This window comes from Eufriesea mexicana, unplaced genomic scaffold (genome assembly GCF_001483705.2).
Source record: "Eufriesea mexicana isolate 0111107269 unplaced genomic scaffold, ASM148370v2 scaffold5379, whole genome shotgun sequence".
Taxonomy (NCBI): domain Eukaryota; kingdom Metazoa; phylum Arthropoda; class Insecta; order Hymenoptera; family Apidae; genus Eufriesea; species Eufriesea mexicana.
The window spans coordinates 41,589-61,938 of NW_016913313.1; the positions used below are offsets into that span (position 1 = coordinate 41,589).

At 30.9% G+C, this 20,350-nt stretch overlaps 5 protein-coding genes across 6 annotated transcripts in view; 2 read left to right on the top strand and 3 right to left on the bottom strand.

Annotated features, from left to right (window-relative positions):
• Positions 1–1,805, top strand: part of LOC108552027 (uncharacterized) — an 11,604-nt gene extending 9,799 nt beyond the window's left edge. For both annotated transcript variants that reach the window (XM_017906402.1, XM_017906403.1), the window contains exons 6-8: positions 285–411; positions 1,264–1,437; positions 1,618–1,805. In XM_017906402.1, the coding sequence (XP_017761891.1) occupies positions 285–411; positions 1,264–1,437; positions 1,618–1,805 (489 nt within the window). The remainder of the gene's footprint in view (positions 1–284; positions 412–1,263; positions 1,438–1,617) is intronic.
• LOC108552028 (Phosphatidic Acid Phospholipase A1) overlaps positions 1–2,788 on the bottom strand; it is a 27,890-nt gene extending 25,102 nt beyond the window's left edge. Inside the window, 1 exon segment of the mRNA XM_017906404.1 lies at positions 2,601–2,788. Coding sequence (XP_017761893.1) covers positions 2,601–2,778 — 178 coding nt within the window. The 5' untranslated portion in view covers positions 2,779–2,788.
• Positions 2,789–3,957: 1,169 nt separating this feature from the next.
• Positions 3,958–5,851, bottom strand: LOC108552016 (extensin-like). Its single transcript, XM_017906385.1, has 2 exons — positions 5,774–5,851; positions 3,958–5,165 (listed from the first exon to the last, which is right to left on the bottom strand). Exons 1-2 carry the CDS (start codon positions 5,778–5,780, stop codon positions 4,117–4,119), a joined length of 1,056 nt encoding a protein of 351 aa, XP_017761874.1. The 5' UTR covers positions 5,781–5,851; the 3' UTR covers positions 3,958–4,116.
• Positions 5,852–7,998: 2,147 nt separating this feature from the next.
• On the bottom strand, positions 7,999–9,708 carry LOC108552002 (tigger transposable element-derived protein 1-like). The gene is made up of 2 exons (XM_017906370.1): positions 9,554–9,708; positions 7,999–9,304 (listed from the first exon to the last, which is right to left on the bottom strand). Exons 1-2 carry the CDS (start codon positions 9,706–9,708, stop codon positions 7,999–8,001), a joined length of 1,461 nt encoding a protein of 486 aa, XP_017761859.1.
• Positions 9,709–11,128: 1,420 nt separating this feature from the next.
• Positions 11,129–13,720, top strand: Gen (XPG-like endonuclease). Its single transcript, XM_017906371.1, has 6 exons — positions 11,129–11,316; positions 11,392–11,668; positions 11,763–12,049; positions 12,128–12,289; positions 12,371–12,536; positions 12,623–13,720. Exons 1-6 carry the CDS (start codon positions 11,159–11,161, stop codon positions 13,718–13,720), a joined length of 2,148 nt encoding a protein of 715 aa, XP_017761860.1. The 5' UTR covers positions 11,129–11,158.
• Positions 13,721–20,350: the final 6,630 nt, after the last annotated feature.

Here is a 20,350-nt window from a genome sequence, read left to right on the forward strand (position 1 = left end):
TTTTGAATAGACAATCTATATTTCGGAGTTGAAAATATAATATAATATAGACTATATTTTTCATTTTTTACTGAAGCTTCATAAAGTATTAAATGAAGTTAGAAAATAACGTTAATTTGGATATAATTTTCATTAGTTAGGATTTATGAATAAAATTACTGTTACGTCTACTATTTCCGCTGCATAAATGTAACAGGAATTTTCGGATCAATATAAATAAATTTATATTTTTCTGTATATCATATTTCATAATAATTTTCATAATATTATGGTACGCTATCTAGTTAACCGATGATGTAAAACCAACTATTGAATATTCTTTCAATAACAATTGCGCTGGAAAATTGGACAAGGATCGATGTTACAAATCTCGTTGGAGCGTGGATATTACAGTTCAGGACTATGATTCAGGTATTAATCAAATTTTCAACAGAGCGCCATCTATTAATAAAGATATTTTCTTCTTGAATACTAGTACGAACGAATTAGTAACAAATTCAGCTTGCTGCTATTCTAACAATTATTTAATTCAAAATTGTGTTCAAAACTTGATTATAATTTATACTTGATTATAATTTTATATACATATAAAAATATTATAAAAATATAATAAATAGATAATAAATAAATAAAAAATGTATATATTTATAAAAAGGAGCCAGAAATTTAGAAGTTGTAAATGATTATTTTAGAAGTAAATATAAAACATTAAAAAATGAATAAATAATGTAAAGATCTAATAATTACAATAGTAATTTTTGAATAAAATAATTGGTATTAAAAAAACACCACTTTTAATTCTGCCTTTGTTATCAAAGTTTTTAAATGTTTCTGTTCTACTCAATACTGTTAACAATTATTATTAAGATTATTCTAGATTAGGGTTATAAAATATATCGATATCCTGATATCTTCTAAGATTTGATTATATTACAGTGCACACTCTCAAATGTTCAAAGGACTATCTTATACTTTGACACTAATAGGAATCTGAATATTTTTTCAACGACTTACTAACTTCTTGTAAAAATTTAAAAAAACAAGAAACTGCTTTTTTAAATTTTCAAATACCTCAAACAATGTAACATAATACAACTTGTGTTAGCAGAGACCATTAACTATTTTAACATGTTAGTCGGCGTTGCTTATTAGAAAATTCATGTTTAATGTACAAAGTACAAACTATTTAACAATTGAGATTTAAAGTAAATATTCTTGTTGATAATGATTTCTCTATTAAAGAATTTTTATTTTTTTAAACAGGTTTAAAACGTATAATATCATCTGTAAACAATGTTTACCCACATACAGAATTTATTAGTGGCACAAGGAGTCCGGTGACATTTTATTATTCTGCTACATGTTGTGATAAAGCAGTTAAAATTACAGCAGTAGACTTACTAGATAATTACAATACCATAACAATAGATGTCTCAGGTAATTTCATTATTATTGATAAGATTCTTTACTTATAGAATAAATAAGAGCATCACATAATGTATGTAAAAGTCTATTGCATATGAATTTATTTCTGAGTTATCATCACCTTCCAAGAAAAGCGACAAAGAAATCCCTTTTATCTTTTTTAATAAAAAAGTATGTAATAAATCCTTTCAGCCTGGAATAACTTATCAGAAGCAGAGATTGCAGCAATTACAGTGGGAGCATTGTTAGCTTTCTTGTTCATTGTTTTGGTTATAATATTAATCATATATTGTATTCGAAGAAGAAAAAGTCATGATTTGCCTTATACACAACGATATGGATCTAGACCACCTACGCAATCAGAAAGAACGAATTTCTAATTTTTTTTATTTATATTAAAATGTATATCAAAATATAACATACATTTAACATATAACTCTTGTTATTACATAACTTAATATTACAATTAAATTGTATTTATAATGAATATATCTATAATAAATGTACATAAATTGTTAATAAATTTGGAGGTTATTTTATTTTTATATACAATCATACTGGCTTTATTTAATGATTATAAAACTATTGAGTTAATAATATATAATATTTAAGGTTTTAATATTGAAATCATCTGTAAGAGGTTATATGTAATTGTAAAGTATGTACACTTTAAGAAAACATATACTCCATAATTTAGAACACAAAATCTGTTACAAATATAATTAATATCATTTTCTTTTATTTTAAATGTTCAAGGTCAAAGAATGTAGACTGAGTCTGCTTATTATACAATTACATACAATTACATACACCACTGAATGTAGCACAAGTTAATATTTCAAAAAAATCATTAAAACTCAATAAATAAATCCACTTCTTTTGCAATATAACAAAAACAAGTACAATAAATAACATGACTAGGTTGCAGCAAACAGAATAGTGAAAAAAATTTGGCATTCAACATATAACAAACAATATGCATGCACAGATATCACTTAAATATAAATTATGTTTGAAACGGTGTGAAAATAAAAAAAAGAAGCTAACAAAAAGACGTGTGTAATTTCGATTAGTTTTATGATAAATGTCATTCGCATATTCTGTCACGTGTCAACAACACTACGAAAATATAAGTCCGTGAGAGCCCCACCCAGGTGTTTTGTTAACAGACTCACCATCGGAGAGTATCGCAGGTACAGCAGGCGTAACAGGCACCAAAATTGTATTTTCTGCATAATTTTCAAACGGAAAACCTTCACCAGCAGCTGATAATAATGGATTTTTCACATTACGTGAAGTACCCCTCATGTTTGCCAGTGACGTTGGCACCACGCGGCACGAAAACAATGCCATCCAAAGATTACTAAACTACGAATTGCAAAACACTGTCAATCTACCATAGACTATAAACATTTAACCTATACCGCCACATCTACGTAAGTACTTTACGTTTGTAATAGAGGGCGTTTATGTACTAAAGAACGCAAGCAAATTCAGCAACATGTTTCGTATCATTATTACTTTTGCATTGCGTAACAGAATTTCTGTCTTCAGAGTAATATTAAGAGTATATTACTTATCGATACAGTTTGAATTTCATTATGATTTCTATATTCAATGAAAATTATATCAATTTAAATATATTTAAACATAACACATGTAGACTGATATATATATAGATACAGATAGACAAATCGATACAACTTATTCATTTTTGTACGATTGCTAGTTTTATAATTGCAACTAAATCTCGGTATTTATAGACGCGGGAGTTTCAAAACAAGCTATAACTAATGAATGCAAATTTATACTTTTATAGAAATAAATATTTTCATTTTCTTCTTACATTTAATTATTATGGGATTAAGATATTATGTATCATAAAATTATTAACCATAAATCAAATTTTATGAATGATAATTTAAACATATGTTATTTAAATATATAAGCCTGTTTTACCATATTTTAAACTTCATTAAAAGTGCTTATTTTAAATTTTATCAATAATATATCCCTATCGTCGATTATATAAAACACCTATCAAATCTCTCTTTATCTGTATGAATATTTAAGTCTTTTGATTTTTAATTTACTCTATGAAACGAACTCCTTTATTGAATTAATGATCTATTTCTGTATTATAATATTTTTCTTTTTCTTTCGATACAATACAATCAGTTTGACATCAGAATATACGTTTCTACATTTAACGAACTTGTAATAACATTGTTTGAAAATAATACATGTCAAGTAATAACTAACGATTAGAATAAGCTATTGTATGTACTTATTACAGTTCAATTACCAGCATTCGAGCAGATAAAATTTTCTATGCAACATTAACCCTGCAACCCTGTATCCCCATATAGTACATCTTTCCTTCATTAATTCATCTTATGAATTTTTTAAAGTAATTACACATTATAATTTTCGATTAATTATTATCAATAATCAATTTCTCAACTCGTAGTATGAAATACCTTCGTTCTATTTTCATATTATTAATTCAAAAGGACGAACAAAATGTAAGAATTACATTCAATTATAATGAAGATTTATTATAATCTATGCTTTACACGTCAAACTTTCATGATATATATATATATATTACATTACATAATATATAATACATGTAACGTAGGTTAGTATAGATTGTGTTTGATTACTCCTGAATTACTAATGCACCCCTTATTAACCTGCCACGTTAGAGATTATACGAGTAGAAGGTCGTGGCCATAACGTAGGGAAGTGTATAGGGAAGGGCCATCTTGTGGGCCAGATAATGATTGGTCTTCTAGTTGTCCTAGCGGTTGTCCTGGTGGTTGTGCTGGTGACAGCAGGTCGAAAACCTGTGGAAATTGAACTGGATTGTATTGTACTGGAAGCAGTTGATGGTTCTGTAGATGGTGGTTCTGCAGGAGACGTTGTTTCTGCAGATGATGGTTCTGCAGAAGATGATGGTTCTGTAGATGATGGTTCTGCAGAAGATGATGGTTCTGCAGGAGATGATGGTTCTTCAGATGGTGGTTCTGCAGATGATGGTTCTGCAGGAGATGATTCTGTAGGACGTGGTGGTCTCGAAGAATCAGGCAATTCTGTAGGGCGTGTTGGTCTAGAAGGACGTGGTGGTCTTGAAGAACCAGGCAATTCTGTAGGGCGTGTTGGTCTGGAAGCACATGGTGGTCTCGAAGAACCAGGCAATTTTGTAGGATGTGTTGGTCTGGAAGGACGTGGTGGTCTCGAAGAATTAGACGATGCCGAAGAACCAGGCAATTCTGTAGGACGTGTTGGTCTGGAAGGACGTAGTGGTCTCGAAGAATTAGACGATGCCGAAGAACCAGGCAATTCTGTAGGACGTGTTGGTCTGGAAGGACGTGTTGGTCTGGAAGGACGTGGTGGTCTCGAAGAATTAGACGATGCCGAAGAACCAGGCAATTCTGTAGGACGTGGTGGTTTCGAAGAACCAGGCAATCCTGTAGGATGTGATCCTGGCCGGTGATGACGATTACATTTTGGTTCCGCTAGTGGCCAATCGCACACCTTATCCTCCGGGTTGAACTCAAGTCCTTCACTGCATACCATTATGAATGGTTCGCCATTGCTGCAAGCGTAGTAGGTGCTGCAATCATCTGGATTCGGTAATAGGTTGATATCTAGTTTATCTTCATTTGGACACTTAGGTAGATTACCGGCAGACGCATAGGCCACCAGAAGTGTGGCAAATGTTGCCACAAATATTGCTAAAATAATTAAACGTTCTTAATTACTATTGCATCTTGCAACTTACTAGATTAGCATTAAATTAAAAATATCAAAAGTATCTTGATATTAAGTAACGACCGCTATGTTCGTTCCTAATTTTCATTTTCGTATTAGTCAGATTTCATCCTATTAATTCTCATTTAATACGTCTATTATATTTATTCCATTTCGAATGAAGTTTCTATTTGGTAGTGCAGAAGTAGGTATGTTAGGCCGATTAGATTGGAGACCAATTAACCCATTATTTGACAAGATTTATTATTATTCAATAATTTTGATTTATCATTCGATTTATTATTCGATATTTGATAAATTATACGTAAGAAAGAATTTTTTTTATTTTTTACTGCCTGTTTTAAGTATTATAATTATACAGATTTGAAGATTTAAGGATGTATAACATTCGAAACAGGGTTTGTAATAAAACTTGTACAAAAATTTATTAAAATTAAATAAGCTTGCATAAAATATAAAATTTTACATTTGTATAAAATTTGTAAAATGAACGGGATTTTCGTTTACGTATTTTTCTGTGCAATATGCACACTTTTGCTTCATTAGAATTATAAGAATGATTTAAACTTACTATTCATTGTTACTTCACAAAGCACCGTAGACACAATTTCTTGTGATGCCTTCTATAGTACTATTGTGCAGATCGTACCTGTCTTCTTCTTTATATTCGTTATACATTTTTTAATAGCCTATCGATACACGACTAATCACTTATCGATGACATGATAAATCTAGCAATGAAAAATTGGATATTTCATAAAGTGAACAATTGTTCATTACTATCTCTAATCATATCATGTTCCTTTCTCGAGAAAGTTACAATATCTATGTCACGATACCTGTATATCTCTAGATGAGTTCAATGAAAAAACAAGTAAAATTAAAATAATTGAAATGTCATGTGAAAAAGAATTTAATTAATTCTATAAATAAATATTCTACCTGTAAATATTCTATTCATTAGATACTCATCTTTTGTAATATAACACGATGAAATTATTTTATTTATTGAAAATAATTTTATTTTTTGAAAAATGAACAAAACAGAGAAATTTTATATATGTTATTGCAAGAAAATTTCTATTTCTCTTAAAAGCATTGTTACACGACTAGAAATTTTTGAATAGAAAAAAAATTTACTCAAATTTACTCCTGAAAATTAGATTAGAAAGTCCTTAAAATAATAATAAAATCAAGATTTTTTTCAACGAACGTTTGCTCTGATTTCTCCTATTATCTTTTTATCGATATAAAATGATATTGTATATCATTCCTTTGAAACAAAATAAAGTGACAATAAGCTATTGTAGTCGACAAATGATAATTACAAAGTACCACAAAAATGAGGAAATAATCAAGTATGATTTTTGAAGACACCGATAAACCGTGAGAAAATTATACAAAAAGAAAGAAAGAAATGGAGAAGGATGAGTGTATTTACAGGCATGTTCCTTATTTTTATTTTTCAAAAATCACCATTACTCGATGAATGGAATAAAAAGTTGGAAAACAAAATATTGTTCGATTGGGAAGTTGAAAATTTATGGAAATAAAAAGGTTTTTATTGTATCGAGTTATAGTGAACAAAATGTATTCTCTCTTTGTTCAAATAAGGATCATTCCTGTATCTGTTCGTTAAATAAAATAAAAATCAGAAATGAAAGCGATAGGATTATCTCTCTTTATCATAAATTTGTTGAAGAAAACTTTACAAGAATATCTTGTAACACGTAGTACGTAGATAGTGATTTTTATATTTATATAAAAATTACAAAATTCTATTATGGCGTAATTCCAGTGACTTGAAAAATTAGAAAACATAATATGTCATTTATGCAGGAATATTATACGGAAAAGATAAGGATCATCTATCTTTGTGATACATAATCAGATACATTTTAATATAATTTAAAATAATGACATTAAACGATGATACTAAATAATATCAAACAATATTAATGATATTACTTTATACTTTCTTATCAGAAATGTAAAACAACAACATTAAAATCCGACGTTCAATATCATTAAAAATGAATAATATTATTATGTTATATCATTAATAACATTATTTTCTGTAACATTGTTCAAATAAATTTAATTAACAATAATAAATTATAATAATGTAACACGATTCTAAGTGTAATATCCAAAAACGTATATTTATAAAAGATGCAAGGAATTATTGGAAAAATGTAATATATAATACCGAAATAATTTTGTATTTCATCGGGACAAAGGGACATTGAAATGAAAGATGTTAGTATTATTTCATATTATTTTATTTTATTTCAAAAATCCTTATTAATCATTTTACATTATAACATTAATAACAAATTACATAAATATAACACGAGCATAAATGTAACATCTGAAAACGTATACCTAGGAAAGATGCAAGGGATTATGCAGAAAATATAAGATATACCGAAATAGTTTTGTATTTCGTTAAGATGAAAAAACATATATGCCTATAATTATGAAAGTGGTCTAAGTCATCGACTTAACAGGAACGATTTTATTATTTATTTCGTGTTGCATTCATTTATATTACGATAAAATATATTTATTTTAAAACAGTGAAGAATTGAATCGTTAGATTGAGTTTGTAGCTTTACCGCAATTAATTTTATATTTTATGACGTATTTAAAGGCCGAAGCTTTGAATATTTCAGAAGCAAATATAAGTAACTCAGACCACTTTCGTAATCATAGGCACATATATAACAGTAAAAAATATTCCGTTATTACATCTTGCACGTGACGTAAATAAGAAAATTACACGTAATTGGAAATTTAATCACTGTCACTGCTGTACACAGATAAGCTTCTTCTTCTCTTACGTCTCGGCTCTGTTATCTCATAGATCGAAGAGTCACCTGCTTCGCCCCTGCTGTTTTCTTCCTTCAAACGAGTATCTTCTCTCCTTTCCATGAATTCATTCTTCCTATTTTCCAAGCTTCTTTTCAATTCCACATACGGAACTAAACAATTCCGTAATTTTTCCTTAAATTCATCAGAACGATTTCTCGATGGATCGTTATTCGTAAAATATTCTTCCAGTTTTCTAGCCAGCTCCAATCCCTCGTTCAACGTCTTTAAACTAAAATGTCGATCTTGCACACTGGGAATTTCCAATGAACTTTCCTGATTGGTACTAGTGGAATCGAACTCAGCCAGTTGTATCAATTCCTCTTCGTCCAGGTCTTGGTCGCTGTTATTTAATTCTGTGACATCTTCTGCTAAACTTCGATCAACGCTCATGACATGATCCATCTTCGTCGTGGAGGCCAAACAATTCACCCTGACGACCTCTGGCCAGATCTTCTCCCAGCAGGCATTCAATATCGAAGGTTTCAACTCCTTCAGAGACAACGAAATGATCTCGATGCAGTTTAGAATCGAAAAATCCTTCCATATCTGCGCGATTGTCTCCGAATTGGGCCTACGACCAATTTTCTCCAAGATCAATTCGAACGAGTATCGTATATAATAGGATTTAAACGTCCTTATTATCCCCTGGTCCAGTGGCTGCAGGATGGACGTGGTGTTAGGTGGTAGGAAAACCACTCTAACAGCGGGGTGACTCAAATTTGTCGGATGTCCTGGCGCGTTGTTGATAAGCAACAAAGCCTTGAAATCGATACCTTTCCTCTTCGAGTAGTCTTGCACCTCTGGGATGAAGCAATTGTAAAACCAATCGCTAAAGATGACACCTGTAACCCACGCCTTGTCGTCTGCTTGCCAATAAACAGGTAGAGTCGCCTTGTCTATTCCTTTCATTGCACGTGGGTTTATCGAGCGGTTGATCAACATTGGCTTGGTGACCAAGTCTCCAGATGCGTTCGAGCATAACAGCAGCGTGATTCTGTCCTTAGAGGCCTTTAGTCCCGAAACAGATTCCTCGTCCCTCGAAAGGTACGTTCGTTCCGGCATTTTCTTCCAAAATAACGTGAACTCGTCAGCGTTGTACACCTGGTCCGCAGTGTAATTCCCTTCTTGGATAACTTTGGCCAGGTGTTCCCGAAACCTCTGAGCTGCCTCCATATCCGCTGACGCGGTCTCTCCACCGAGTTTCATGTTCCTCAAGGAAAACCGCCTCCTGAATCTGTCGAACCAACCCTTGCTGGCCTTAAACTCGCGATCGTGCGACTCGTTGGAAGAGACTCCTTCGAGATTCTTCACGTGATCGTAGATCTTCATTGCTTTCTGCTTTATCACGTAGCTGTTCAAAGGCGTGTTCCTTGATCGACAATCCTCGATCCACAGCATGAGACACTTCTCCATCTTGTTCATTATAGTGTCCTTTATTCGGGCAGTCCTGTTCAAGCTGATGGGTGATCCAGAAGACACCGTGGCTCTTATCCTGTCCTCGTTTCGTTTTATCGTTCGAATTGTCGCCTCGTTTAGATTTAAATCCTTGGCAATTATTATCACCTTCTCCCCTGATTTCAGTCTGTCCAGGATTTTGATTTTCTCCTCGAGAGAAATGCATTTTCTACTCATCTTAGTGTTTCTATCTGCGATGGGAGTCATGGTGAAAGGGGACGAATTGTTTTTGGAACGTAAAAATGATCGAAAAATTTTAATTTATTTGAATTGGGTTTGTAATTTTTTATTTTCTCTTTTTTGGTTCTTTAGTTAATTATAGTTAATTTAAATTATATCGATTCATTAGTTATTTTGTTATTTAAGTCAGCTCAATCTTGTTTTGTTATAAAAAAAAAAATTAAATTTTATTTGACTATTTGTTTTGTTCTTTGTTTTCACGGATAAATAAAAAATTTCTTTCCATGATTGATTCCGTTGGTTTCATAAAGTAACGAATGATAATGACGAATGAATTTTTTAGCTTAAGATTCAAGGTGATTTTACCAGGCGGGCAAGGTTCTGGGTGCGGCTACATCTATCGGTATCGCAGTTTAGTGTTCTAGTTTATGACCTCACTACATCGTTCTCACCAAGTATTCCTTGTAATGTAACATATCACTGTACCGTAAAAACATGAACTTATATATCGTGTTATACGAACACTATCACAAATTTTGCGTCGTGTTATATGAATCCGTGTTGTATGAACCCGTGTTATACAGTCGACTACAGTATAGAATTCTATACTTTGTGATTATAAGATAGTCTACCCTATATCATATTTTGCTTCATAGTGACATTTAGTTTTAATTCCCAGCACGAGTGATGCTGTGACTCGTCTATAAAGAATCGGTAACGTTGGGTGCGATACTGAAATGGTAATTATAAATACCCAAGTTATTGGATAAAGAAAAATACACTAGATAACTCTATTTTATATTTCATCTATGGCTGTATCATAAATAAATATTATTTTAAGAAAATATATGTGTATTACATTGAAAGAAATTTTTAAATAGGAAATACTCAGTAAGATACCAAAATTAAAATGATGTATTTAATATAATTTCTATTTAAAATATCGAACTCAAACTCCGTTCTTATATATTTTTAATAATTGTGAATAATATGTAAACTATTTAAGTACGCACTTTCTTATTTACTTTGTATTAGCTAACACCAGCATTTTACATATGTTTAATATTTATAAAGCATTGTTCGACTAATTGTTGGAAATAATTCTAAAATACTTTGGGATTGGTCTAATGAAAATATTCTTATGCTATGTTTTGCTTTAAAAAATGTTAAATAATTTTTAGTATAATTCTAGTAAATTATATATTCTTGTATACAATGGACCGTATGCATATGAGATTTCTTTCATAATTAAATTGTTGTACTACTATCGTACTATATTAGTACTTTCATGTGTACAACTTTATTGATGTGAGCTCCCATTCTCATCTTTATGTACTTTACTACATAGGGATTTATGTCTTTCACGTGTGGTATTACATAATCCTAAGAATAAACGGTCGTTGTCCGAAAGTGTTTATAAACATTGGTTTAAAATTAAGTATTTAAAATGGGAGTGAAAGATCTTTGGAATATTTTATCGCCTTTGTGTGAGAGAAAACCAATGTATGAACTTCAAGGAAAGACGGTAGCGATTGATCTGAGTTGTTGGGTTGTAGACAGCCAAGCAGTATCAGATAATTCTGCACAACCAAAAATGTATCTTAGGTTTGTAAATTTTCATTAGATATATTTACTACTTTCTTCAGTTTAGAGCTAAACGAAGTCAAATAATTATTACAGGAATCTCTTTTTTCGTACAGTGTTTCTCCTTATGCAAGGAATATCACCAGTATTTGTATTAGAAGGGAAAGCACCTACGTTGAAACATAATACAATTGCAAGAAGAAATGATGTTCGTTCTGGACTTCAAGAGAAAAAATCTTCTCGCAAGGGAGGAAGAACACAATTTAATAGAATTCTTCAGCAGTGCAAGGAATTGCTTCAATACATGGGTTTAACATGTGTACAAGGACAAGGAGAAGCAGAAGCAATGTGTGCTTATTTAAATGAAGATGGAGTAATAATATATTTAATATTACATACTTATTTATCAATGTATACAAAAAGATATGAATCGTGATTAATTCTTCTTTTAATAAATATTTGCATAGCTTGTTGATGGATGCATAAGTCAAGATAGTGATTGTTTCCTATATGGAGCAAAAGTAGTTTATAGAAATTTTTGTACAAGTGCACAAGGAAATCGTGGAGGTACAGGTGGTGCTATAGATGAATACACAATAGAAAAAATAGAAAAGATATTGGAATTAGGAAGAAATAAAATGATAGCATTAGCTTTATTATGTGGTTGTGATTACAATGATGGACTCAGTGGAGTTGGCAAAGAAGCTGCTATGAAACTTTTTAAAATTGTAAAAGATGAAGATATTCTTGAACGGTATAAAATATAAAATACAATATTTTTTACTTAATATTTATTATATATCAATGTAATGCTATTGTTTCTTTGTTTTAGAATAAAAAGTTGGAAAACGGACACTAGTTTAGATCACAAAGAAGCAGAATTATTAAATTCAAATTTATGTTCATCTTGTGGGCATAGTGGTAAAGTGCAAAAGCATACAAAATCGGGTTGTGTAGACTGTGGTACCACTGTCAAGTGCAATGATTCTTTTAGGTATATTTTTACTTATAATAGTATTATACTCATTATACTATTAACTAGACTTATCTATATTTCTTATGGTATACTTTTTAGAGAAAAGAGAATGTTATTATTAAATGAAATTGCTTTACGGAAAAAGGCACTTTGTGTTGAAGGTTTTCCAAATCAAGAATTAATAGATGAATTTCTTATTAGGAAAGACCCAACACCTAGGAAAATAGACATTCAATGGAAACAACCACAAATAAATAAATTTATAGTAAGCTTTCACAAATTGTATTTTGTATTATCGTTTTAATTATTTACAGTAAATTTATATTTATTTTATGTGTTAACTGATATTAGGATTTCATGGAACGACATTTATCGTGGGAACCGCAATATGCATTTGAAAAGATGTTTCCTCTAATAACTCGTTGGCAACTTATACATCTTCCAAATATTTCCGCCGAAGAACGTCTAAGAATACCTGATTTGTACATACCTGAAGCAATAAAGAAGGTTCGAAATATTAGATCTGTTGCGAGTTATGAAATTATTTGGAAAACTGATAATAATACAATACAAAAAATAAAAGAATATATAGCATTAAGTAATGAAAATGACGACAGTGATACAAATATTCTGTCTGAGTTAACAAGTATTGAACCACAAACTGCTGTACAAACATGTTATCCAGAATTAGTTGAAGTATTTGAAAATGCAAGAAATGCGAAAGCAAAGAAACGTCGAATTAAAACTAAAGCACAAGATGGCACAGATGCTAAAAATGGTAAACGTAAACCAGAGAAGAGACGCCAAAAAAAGAATGAAAAAGATAATCGAAAAATAGATGAATTTCTTCCGAAAAATGATCCTACGTCTTTGGAAGAATGTTTTGGAAGAATGAGTATTACACCCAAAAGATCTAAGAAACTAGATGATGTACAAGGAAGCCACAGCAGAACTGGTAAAATAAAACGCGGTCTGCAGTTTGACAAAGTATTACAAGTAGAAAATATTCATTCGAAATTAAATAATACATTAGATAGAATGTTTAATGAACTTTCACCAGACGATTTTAATAGCGATAACGATGATCACGATTTAAACATGTCAGAAATAATCGATAATATATGTAGTCAAAGAGTTTTCCAATTTAATACTATAGAAGATGTGCAAATACTTAAGGATGAAAATAGTTTACATAAAAAAGATATTGAAAATTTGGAAACACTTGATAAGACAGACAATATTCAAATGGAGACTAATCAATGTTCAGGAAATGTAATTCCTGATAAATTACGTGATGAATTTGCTGACATAAGTGAAGCTTACGTTCCTCTCGATCAAAGAATAGTTTGCAAAAACAAGGAAAGATTTAAACAAATTTCACCAATAACGAATGAACGATTTAGTTTTGGTATTGATGCTCTCATGAACGATACCGATCTAAATATTTAATTTGTTACATAGTACATAATATAAAATAGTATTTTATGTAATATTCATTACTGTATTAAAATATCATTCATTGCATGCATATCAAGTATCTTCTTCAATTTTACGAAAATATTTTATATCTTTAAATTGTTTAATAATTAATTTGTTACTATTTTATATTTTATGTTTATATTTCGTAAAGGAACTAAGTATCATTTAAGTAAGCAATGTACCGTGAAGGTAATAATTTGTATTGATATTTGTATTGATATTTTCATACTATTTTATTAATATTACAATAATTATTTAGTGAACTGATTACTCTAAATAAATGATCAGTTCCTCAACATATAAAATGCAATTTGTACATTATATTGTATTTTGTACACATTTTAATTATATGATAATGATATAAAGATTTGTATACAATTTGTAAATAAAAGTCATTTATAAAAATAATTAATAACTGACATATAAAATTCCTAACTTAGCCACTAATCTGTAATATCCATTAGGTGATTCTTTTAGAGTTTGTTTTGCTGATCACGAATCCGTAATCGAAATTGTTCTATCACCCTCAATTTTCGAAAAATGTGATTTCTAAAAAGGTACGATAAAGTATTACATAAAAAGTAAGAATGTAGGAGATTTACTATTACCTTACAAGTTAGGTGAGATTATCTCGAGTTTCAATGTCCATAATTATAATTATTCGTTCTTTTAAATAACTATATTTGCTTATCAAAGATTAAAAATAAAATGCCAAATGTAATTTCTACGCACTATTCATGGATTTCAACAAAAAGTTCTTTATCTGACAGAAGTTTGCTCCAAAGTATCGTATTCTCTAGGCATTTCTGAAGAAGGAACTATGAAACAAAATTGTCAAAACAGTTTTCAATTCCATTAGATCGAAAAATATTTGTCGGTAACGTGTATACAGAGTTTTATCGCCACGCAGCCATTGCTCGCTTCTCTAGCCTCGGCAGTGCCGTAGCTATGCATGATCCGAGTAGAATGGAGTTTACATATAACAGTCTACCAAAAAAAAAAAAAAAAGAAATACAACCCATTATAACTATACAGATAAACAACATAAGTATATATGTATTTCTCCCTTGTATTTACAATAGTGACATTTATTCATCGTTTTAATATAATCGTGTTAATAAATAAATTCAATGTACCCTCAATGCAACCCGTTGATACGGCACTAGGATAAAAGCGACATTTGTCAGCGCCATCTATTATTTTGGAACTTGAAGCTCCGGAAAGTTAATAGAAACACAGAAAGAGCAAAGAGGTTGTCGAAGATCTCTTAGTGACGTCACAAATTAGAAATGGCAGAACTCCGTGATAAATTGACTAGAAAGGAAAAATTATCAACATACTCAATTTCTGCAATTATTTTGCGAACTTTTATAATTGTACCGAGAAGGCGCATCCTTTAAGAACTTTCTAATATAATTTTTGAAATAAAATAATTAATTAATTATTAATAATTATTCTATGGAGTGTTTGAATTGATACCGAACATACTAACAGATGTTCATTAATTATTATTTCCTATGCAATTAATTAGTGAAATTTACGTACTCATTATGAAGATAATATTCTTGCGCATGTTCTCATATTACTTTTGATCACATTTTTTTTCTAGTTTCGTTTATTATTAAATATTTTCACAAAATATCATGGCGGTCGTTCTTACCAAATCACGTCCGAATCCAACTAACATATTAATAACAAACTAATTAGCATCAAATTATGCACGAAAAATATATAAGAATGTTACCTAAAACTCCAACTTTACGATGCACTTATAAAAGTTCATGAATTAATTACAGAAACTTGGTAATTAATGATTTTTCACTGCCGAATTTATTTTATTCTTTTCTAATCGCTTTCTATTCTTGTTTATCACGTGACCAGCACTTCGACGACCTCCTTGCTTATTATGTATTCCTGTTAACTTTCCGACTCTGTGAGTCTAAAATCATAGATGGCGCTGATCGCTTATTTAAGCAGTCAGTGCTGTATCAACAGTGGTGTATATTTAGGGGTACAACAGGCATTAGAGGTATATTGAATTCATTTATTAACATGATTAGTACTGTGCATCAAATTTTGCTGCACATTTTAAACATTTTCCTTTTATTCTTTGCTATTTTTACCATAACGAAAGAGCATACAGTAATTATACGTAAACCATATTTACTATTAATTTTGACAGTTCTTCACTAATCACACCTTTATTGTGAATTAATATATCGTTCATTCCTTAGAATTTGGACAGTGTAAGAGTCACAAACGAAGATCGAAACAATGAATTGTAGAAAATAATCGACAAACGTATCTTGTAAGTCTATGACTGATAGGCTTCGGCTGTCATTGTCCAATGGGCCTTATGGGCCTCTGCGCTCGCGTGCACTCTCGATCCTTTCATAAACGATCGATAACGATGACTCGACGTGTGAGGGATTCTTAAGAGACACTCGAGCAGATAAGCAGGGATTACAGTGTGAAATAAACATTTTTCGAGACAAGACGCTTTTAAGTTTTTGACCCGTATTTCTTCGTGTTACCCTTACCACATCCCTTAAATTTGAAACCCAGAAAATCACTAGGAAAGGGCAATAAGCAGTAACCTAGGGTTCAGACTGAATGTTTAGAGCGACGTCTGAAGTGCACGTGAAAGGACGAGTGATCGCGTGCAAGGATCGGATGAACGGAATATTTATGACTGTATGGAATGCAAGTGAAGAGCGAAAGGCGCCTGAACGTTTAGGGTACGTGGTCCATCGGGAGCGAAGCTATGGGAAATGATTGAGGAAGAAAGCTCGAGTATAAAAGAAGACAGAGTGCAAGGTTTAAACGAGGGTGCAAGGGCTGTCCTGGGACAGTCCTGTTGGAGAAAGTGCAATACCAGGTTTGAAAGAAAGTCGAGTCGGTGAGAGTTCGAAGAGTTGACGTGCAAGTGTGGATTGCGTAATTACTTTAATCTTTTAGTTTGTATCTTTACTCTTAAGTCTTTTCAGCTGGTAAATAAAATATATTGGAATTAACAACATCCTTTATTCCGTATATTTGCCAATCAAAATATATCCCTACATAAATACAAGAGGTAATTTTACATTTTCAATCTATTCAATCGCAAAGTTTCTATTATTTAGAAACCAAACGTGTACGATTTATCATTGAATTATTTTCATAATTACAGTTCTACATTTATAGAACTCGAGATTGAGAATAAATACAAACGTGGAGAAATAAGAGGTAAATATAAGCACGAAAAAGAATAATAAAAGGGGAATAAATGGAAGAATTTCTCGAGATACCATCCACAGATGCACGTTCGCGAAGACTTAATAATCGACAATCTAATGGTATTTAAGTTCGCAAATAAATTCCGTAACGCCAATTAAGTCGAGGGCCAATCTATGCGACAGAATAAGAAAGTCGATGTCATTAGCGATCGAAAGCTCAAAGTGCCTCGATATAAAAATATTCATCGAATTTTCGTCGTGGTAACGATAAGCAGCCGCCTGGCACTGGGGGAAAAATGGCGTCCGGGGGACTTAAGCGGCGCAAGAATAAAAACGAATGAAATGAAATATCCATTAGTAGCTGAACGCTTATAAATGGCGTAGAAAAAGAAGCAAAGCTCGAGCAGTGTCGCGTATACGCAATGAGGTGAAAGGACGGTTTGAATAAAAGAAAAGGGCATAGTCGCTGAAAGTAAATGAAGTTGGTGAGTGAGAGAAGGTAAAGAAGGATGTTAGAAGAGAGAAGACCAAACAAGATTTGGTAACAAGGAAGGTTTTCAGCTTAGAATAAGCAGCTCCGAAGCCGCGAAAAATAACAGAGAAAGTTGAGAGAGGATTGCGAGTAAAATCAGTTGTGAGAAATGCACTTCCTCGGTAGCTAACTTCGAGTTCAGCCAGTTTGAGGAGGAAGGAGTAGGTAGGTTCCGTGGAATCAGCTTCCCTACTGCGACAAGTAAATCTTGCCACAGTACTACGTCTGACGAGCTTTTATATGAAGAATGTTGAAAAAAGTGGTGAAATGTGGAGGATTAAATTCTTCATACTAATTTTATAGCTGTAAGATGAAGACGAGACTATGGAGGGGGGGCACACTGTGAGTGTTGTTTTTATATGTGTGAATGCGAATGAGGTTGAATAAGTGAAACTCATCTGCGATGATATGAATATAATATGTGCTTTATAATATAATAGAGACTTTATTCTAGAAACATTTTAGGGAGTATTATAGGAAGGGTTCTCTTGTTAACAACTGATTCAGGATTTTTGGGTTCTCCTCCACAGTGGGAGAAACTCTCTCACTACATCCAGACCCTTTCAGACCACGTCATAAATTTCTTACATGTATTCCAATATGAAAATTTTGTGAGAAATAATTTTTCAATTTTGCGAATATGATTTTCTAATTATTAAATCTTCTAATATTACCATTAAAGTTTCTTTCTGCGAATGTGATGTTCTAATTATTAAATTTTGTAATTTCTAATTATTAAAGTATGTTTTGCGAATGTGATTTTCTAATTATTACATTTTCTAATTTCTAATTATTCAAGTTTTTTTTGCGAATGTGATTTTCTAATTATTAAATTTTCTGATATTATTATTAAAGTTTCTTTTTGTGAATGTGATTTTCTAATTATTAAAATATATTTTGCGAATATGATGTTCTAATCATTAAATTTTCTATCTTCTAACTATTAAAGTTTCTAATTATCATTCGGATAATATAGTTTATAACGTATAACCATAGTCTAGAAATTTTATAGATACGGCACTTTTATGTAAAAAATATAAAATGCCGTGAAAAAAATGCATAATCTAATAAGTGTTCATTGGAAAGTTATAACAAGAATATGAGGTACAAAAGAAATAGTACTTCGTCTTTCAAGATCATTTTATCTTACATCACTGGATTCTTATCTTTGGATTACTTTGAAAGAAAATCTATATCAAATAAGATTTTATATACATAGAAAATTGATAAGGAGAATAGATGAGTCGATGAAGTAGAACAAAATCAGAGTGGACTCAATAGAAGAGTTGTCAGTCTTGCATTGACAGGAACAATGAACAGCAAAGAAATTATTAATAACCCACGATCACTTTGATCATTAGACTCTTTATCACGATAATCGTAAATTTGTTGCAGTCCTATCGAATTTCAATAAATTTTTATTTTCTATTTACTTTCGTATTTTTAATAAATTATAGCCACGTTTGATCTAAAGGAGGCTGAGACACTCTGTATATTAATTCAATTATTATTCATTATTATAGATTCAAATTATTTAACATTCCTGCAGAAAGAAATACAAGATCGTTACACAAAAGAATATTATATGCAACAAAATTTTAAATGGTTCGTTCTTTTCTCTTTTTTTATTTTACAATTTCAAAATGAAAATCGTAAACACCTTTGAAAAATAGGAAATTTTACCTCGAAAAGGAAAAGTAGATCATGTTTGGTACAAAAAGATTACACTAACTATAGATAAGCTTCTATTATAATGTGGTTGCACTTGTGAATTTAATTCATGACACATTTCTCCACTTATTATTACATGCACTATTATAATTTAGCTGCTCATTTACATCTATTTATGATAATATTGCATTTAAAAAATTAAAAATTGTACATATCATATACAAGGTATATATAGGTCAATTAATTACAGAGAAATGTGAGATGCTGGTGAAAATGATAAAAACAGACTATCATTTGAAGGCTATAGACATGCAGATAAAAGTACGTTCACTGCAAGAAGCCATTTGTGAATTATAAAATTCTGAACATTCACATGTGTGTGCAATTTTGATAAGTCGTTTATCTGCTTACTATTATGTTGTATATAATACTTTTTTTCAAAAAAAAAATATTTTTATTCGATAACAGTGCAGTCCCAGATTGGAAAATATCATTTTTCTGCCTTTGAGTCTGTTCTAATCTCAAAGGAATTCAATGATTCTAACAAATCATCGATAAGAATATCGAAACATTCTACCTAGATCCATTTATATAGACCTCGCAAAAGAACTAGTTAAAACAACAAATATAGGTTAATTTTGTGTTCAGCTTCATACATCTTTTGTTACAGAGGAAGAATTGTCAGTTGACAAATTTTGTGGCGAAATATTTATCAAAATTAGTATCCAGTGAAATACATATTAGCTTATTACCTTTAATTAATAATTTTACCTATTCAAAAGAACGAATACTCGTTTCACTCAATAAATTTCGCTATCATTAAGTGCACTCTGGAGACAGATGATTGTTATACTCGCAATCGAAATGAATTCTTCCATGCTGCACTGTAGGAAAAATCGTAATAATTGATCTATAAAATTTTCTAATCGTGTTCTTATATTTCTAGGTAAAGTTTACTCCTAGACAGTTTCTATCTTATCTGAAAAATTTTTCAGAAACGAGGTATATTATATCGTAATACATTTTTCACAACACGGTTGCTCCACAAGCATGCTGTACAAGTGTTACTAGAATATTCCACGACTATCTGCAGCATTTTTTCGAAATATATTAAACGATGCGAAATATGCTGACAATAGATGCGAACGAAGTGAAAATTTTGAACAAAAATCGGTAGAATAA

Excerpts from the sequence above, each read along its gene's own strand:
- Gen (XM_017906371.1), top strand. The coding sequence starts at position 11,159 with ATGGGAGTGAAAGATCTTTGGAATATTTTATCGCCTTTGTGTGAGAGA. Across the intron at positions 11,317-11,391 it reads CAACCAAAAATGTATCTTAG|GAATCTCTTTTTTCGTACAG; the intron begins GTTTGTAAATTT and ends TAATTATTACAG. Across the intron at positions 12,537-12,622 it reads CACAAATAAATAAATTTATA|GATTTCATGGAACGACATTT; the intron begins GTAAGCTTTCAC and ends AACTGATATTAG.
- LOC108552002 (XM_017906370.1), bottom strand. The coding sequence starts at position 9,708 with ATGAGTAGAAAATGCATTTCTCTCGAGGAGAAAATCAAAATCCTGGAC. Across the intron at positions 9,305-9,553 it reads GACAGGATAAGAGCCACGGT|GAGGCGGTTTTCCTTGAGGA; the intron begins GTCTTCTGGATC and ends CGACAGATTCAG.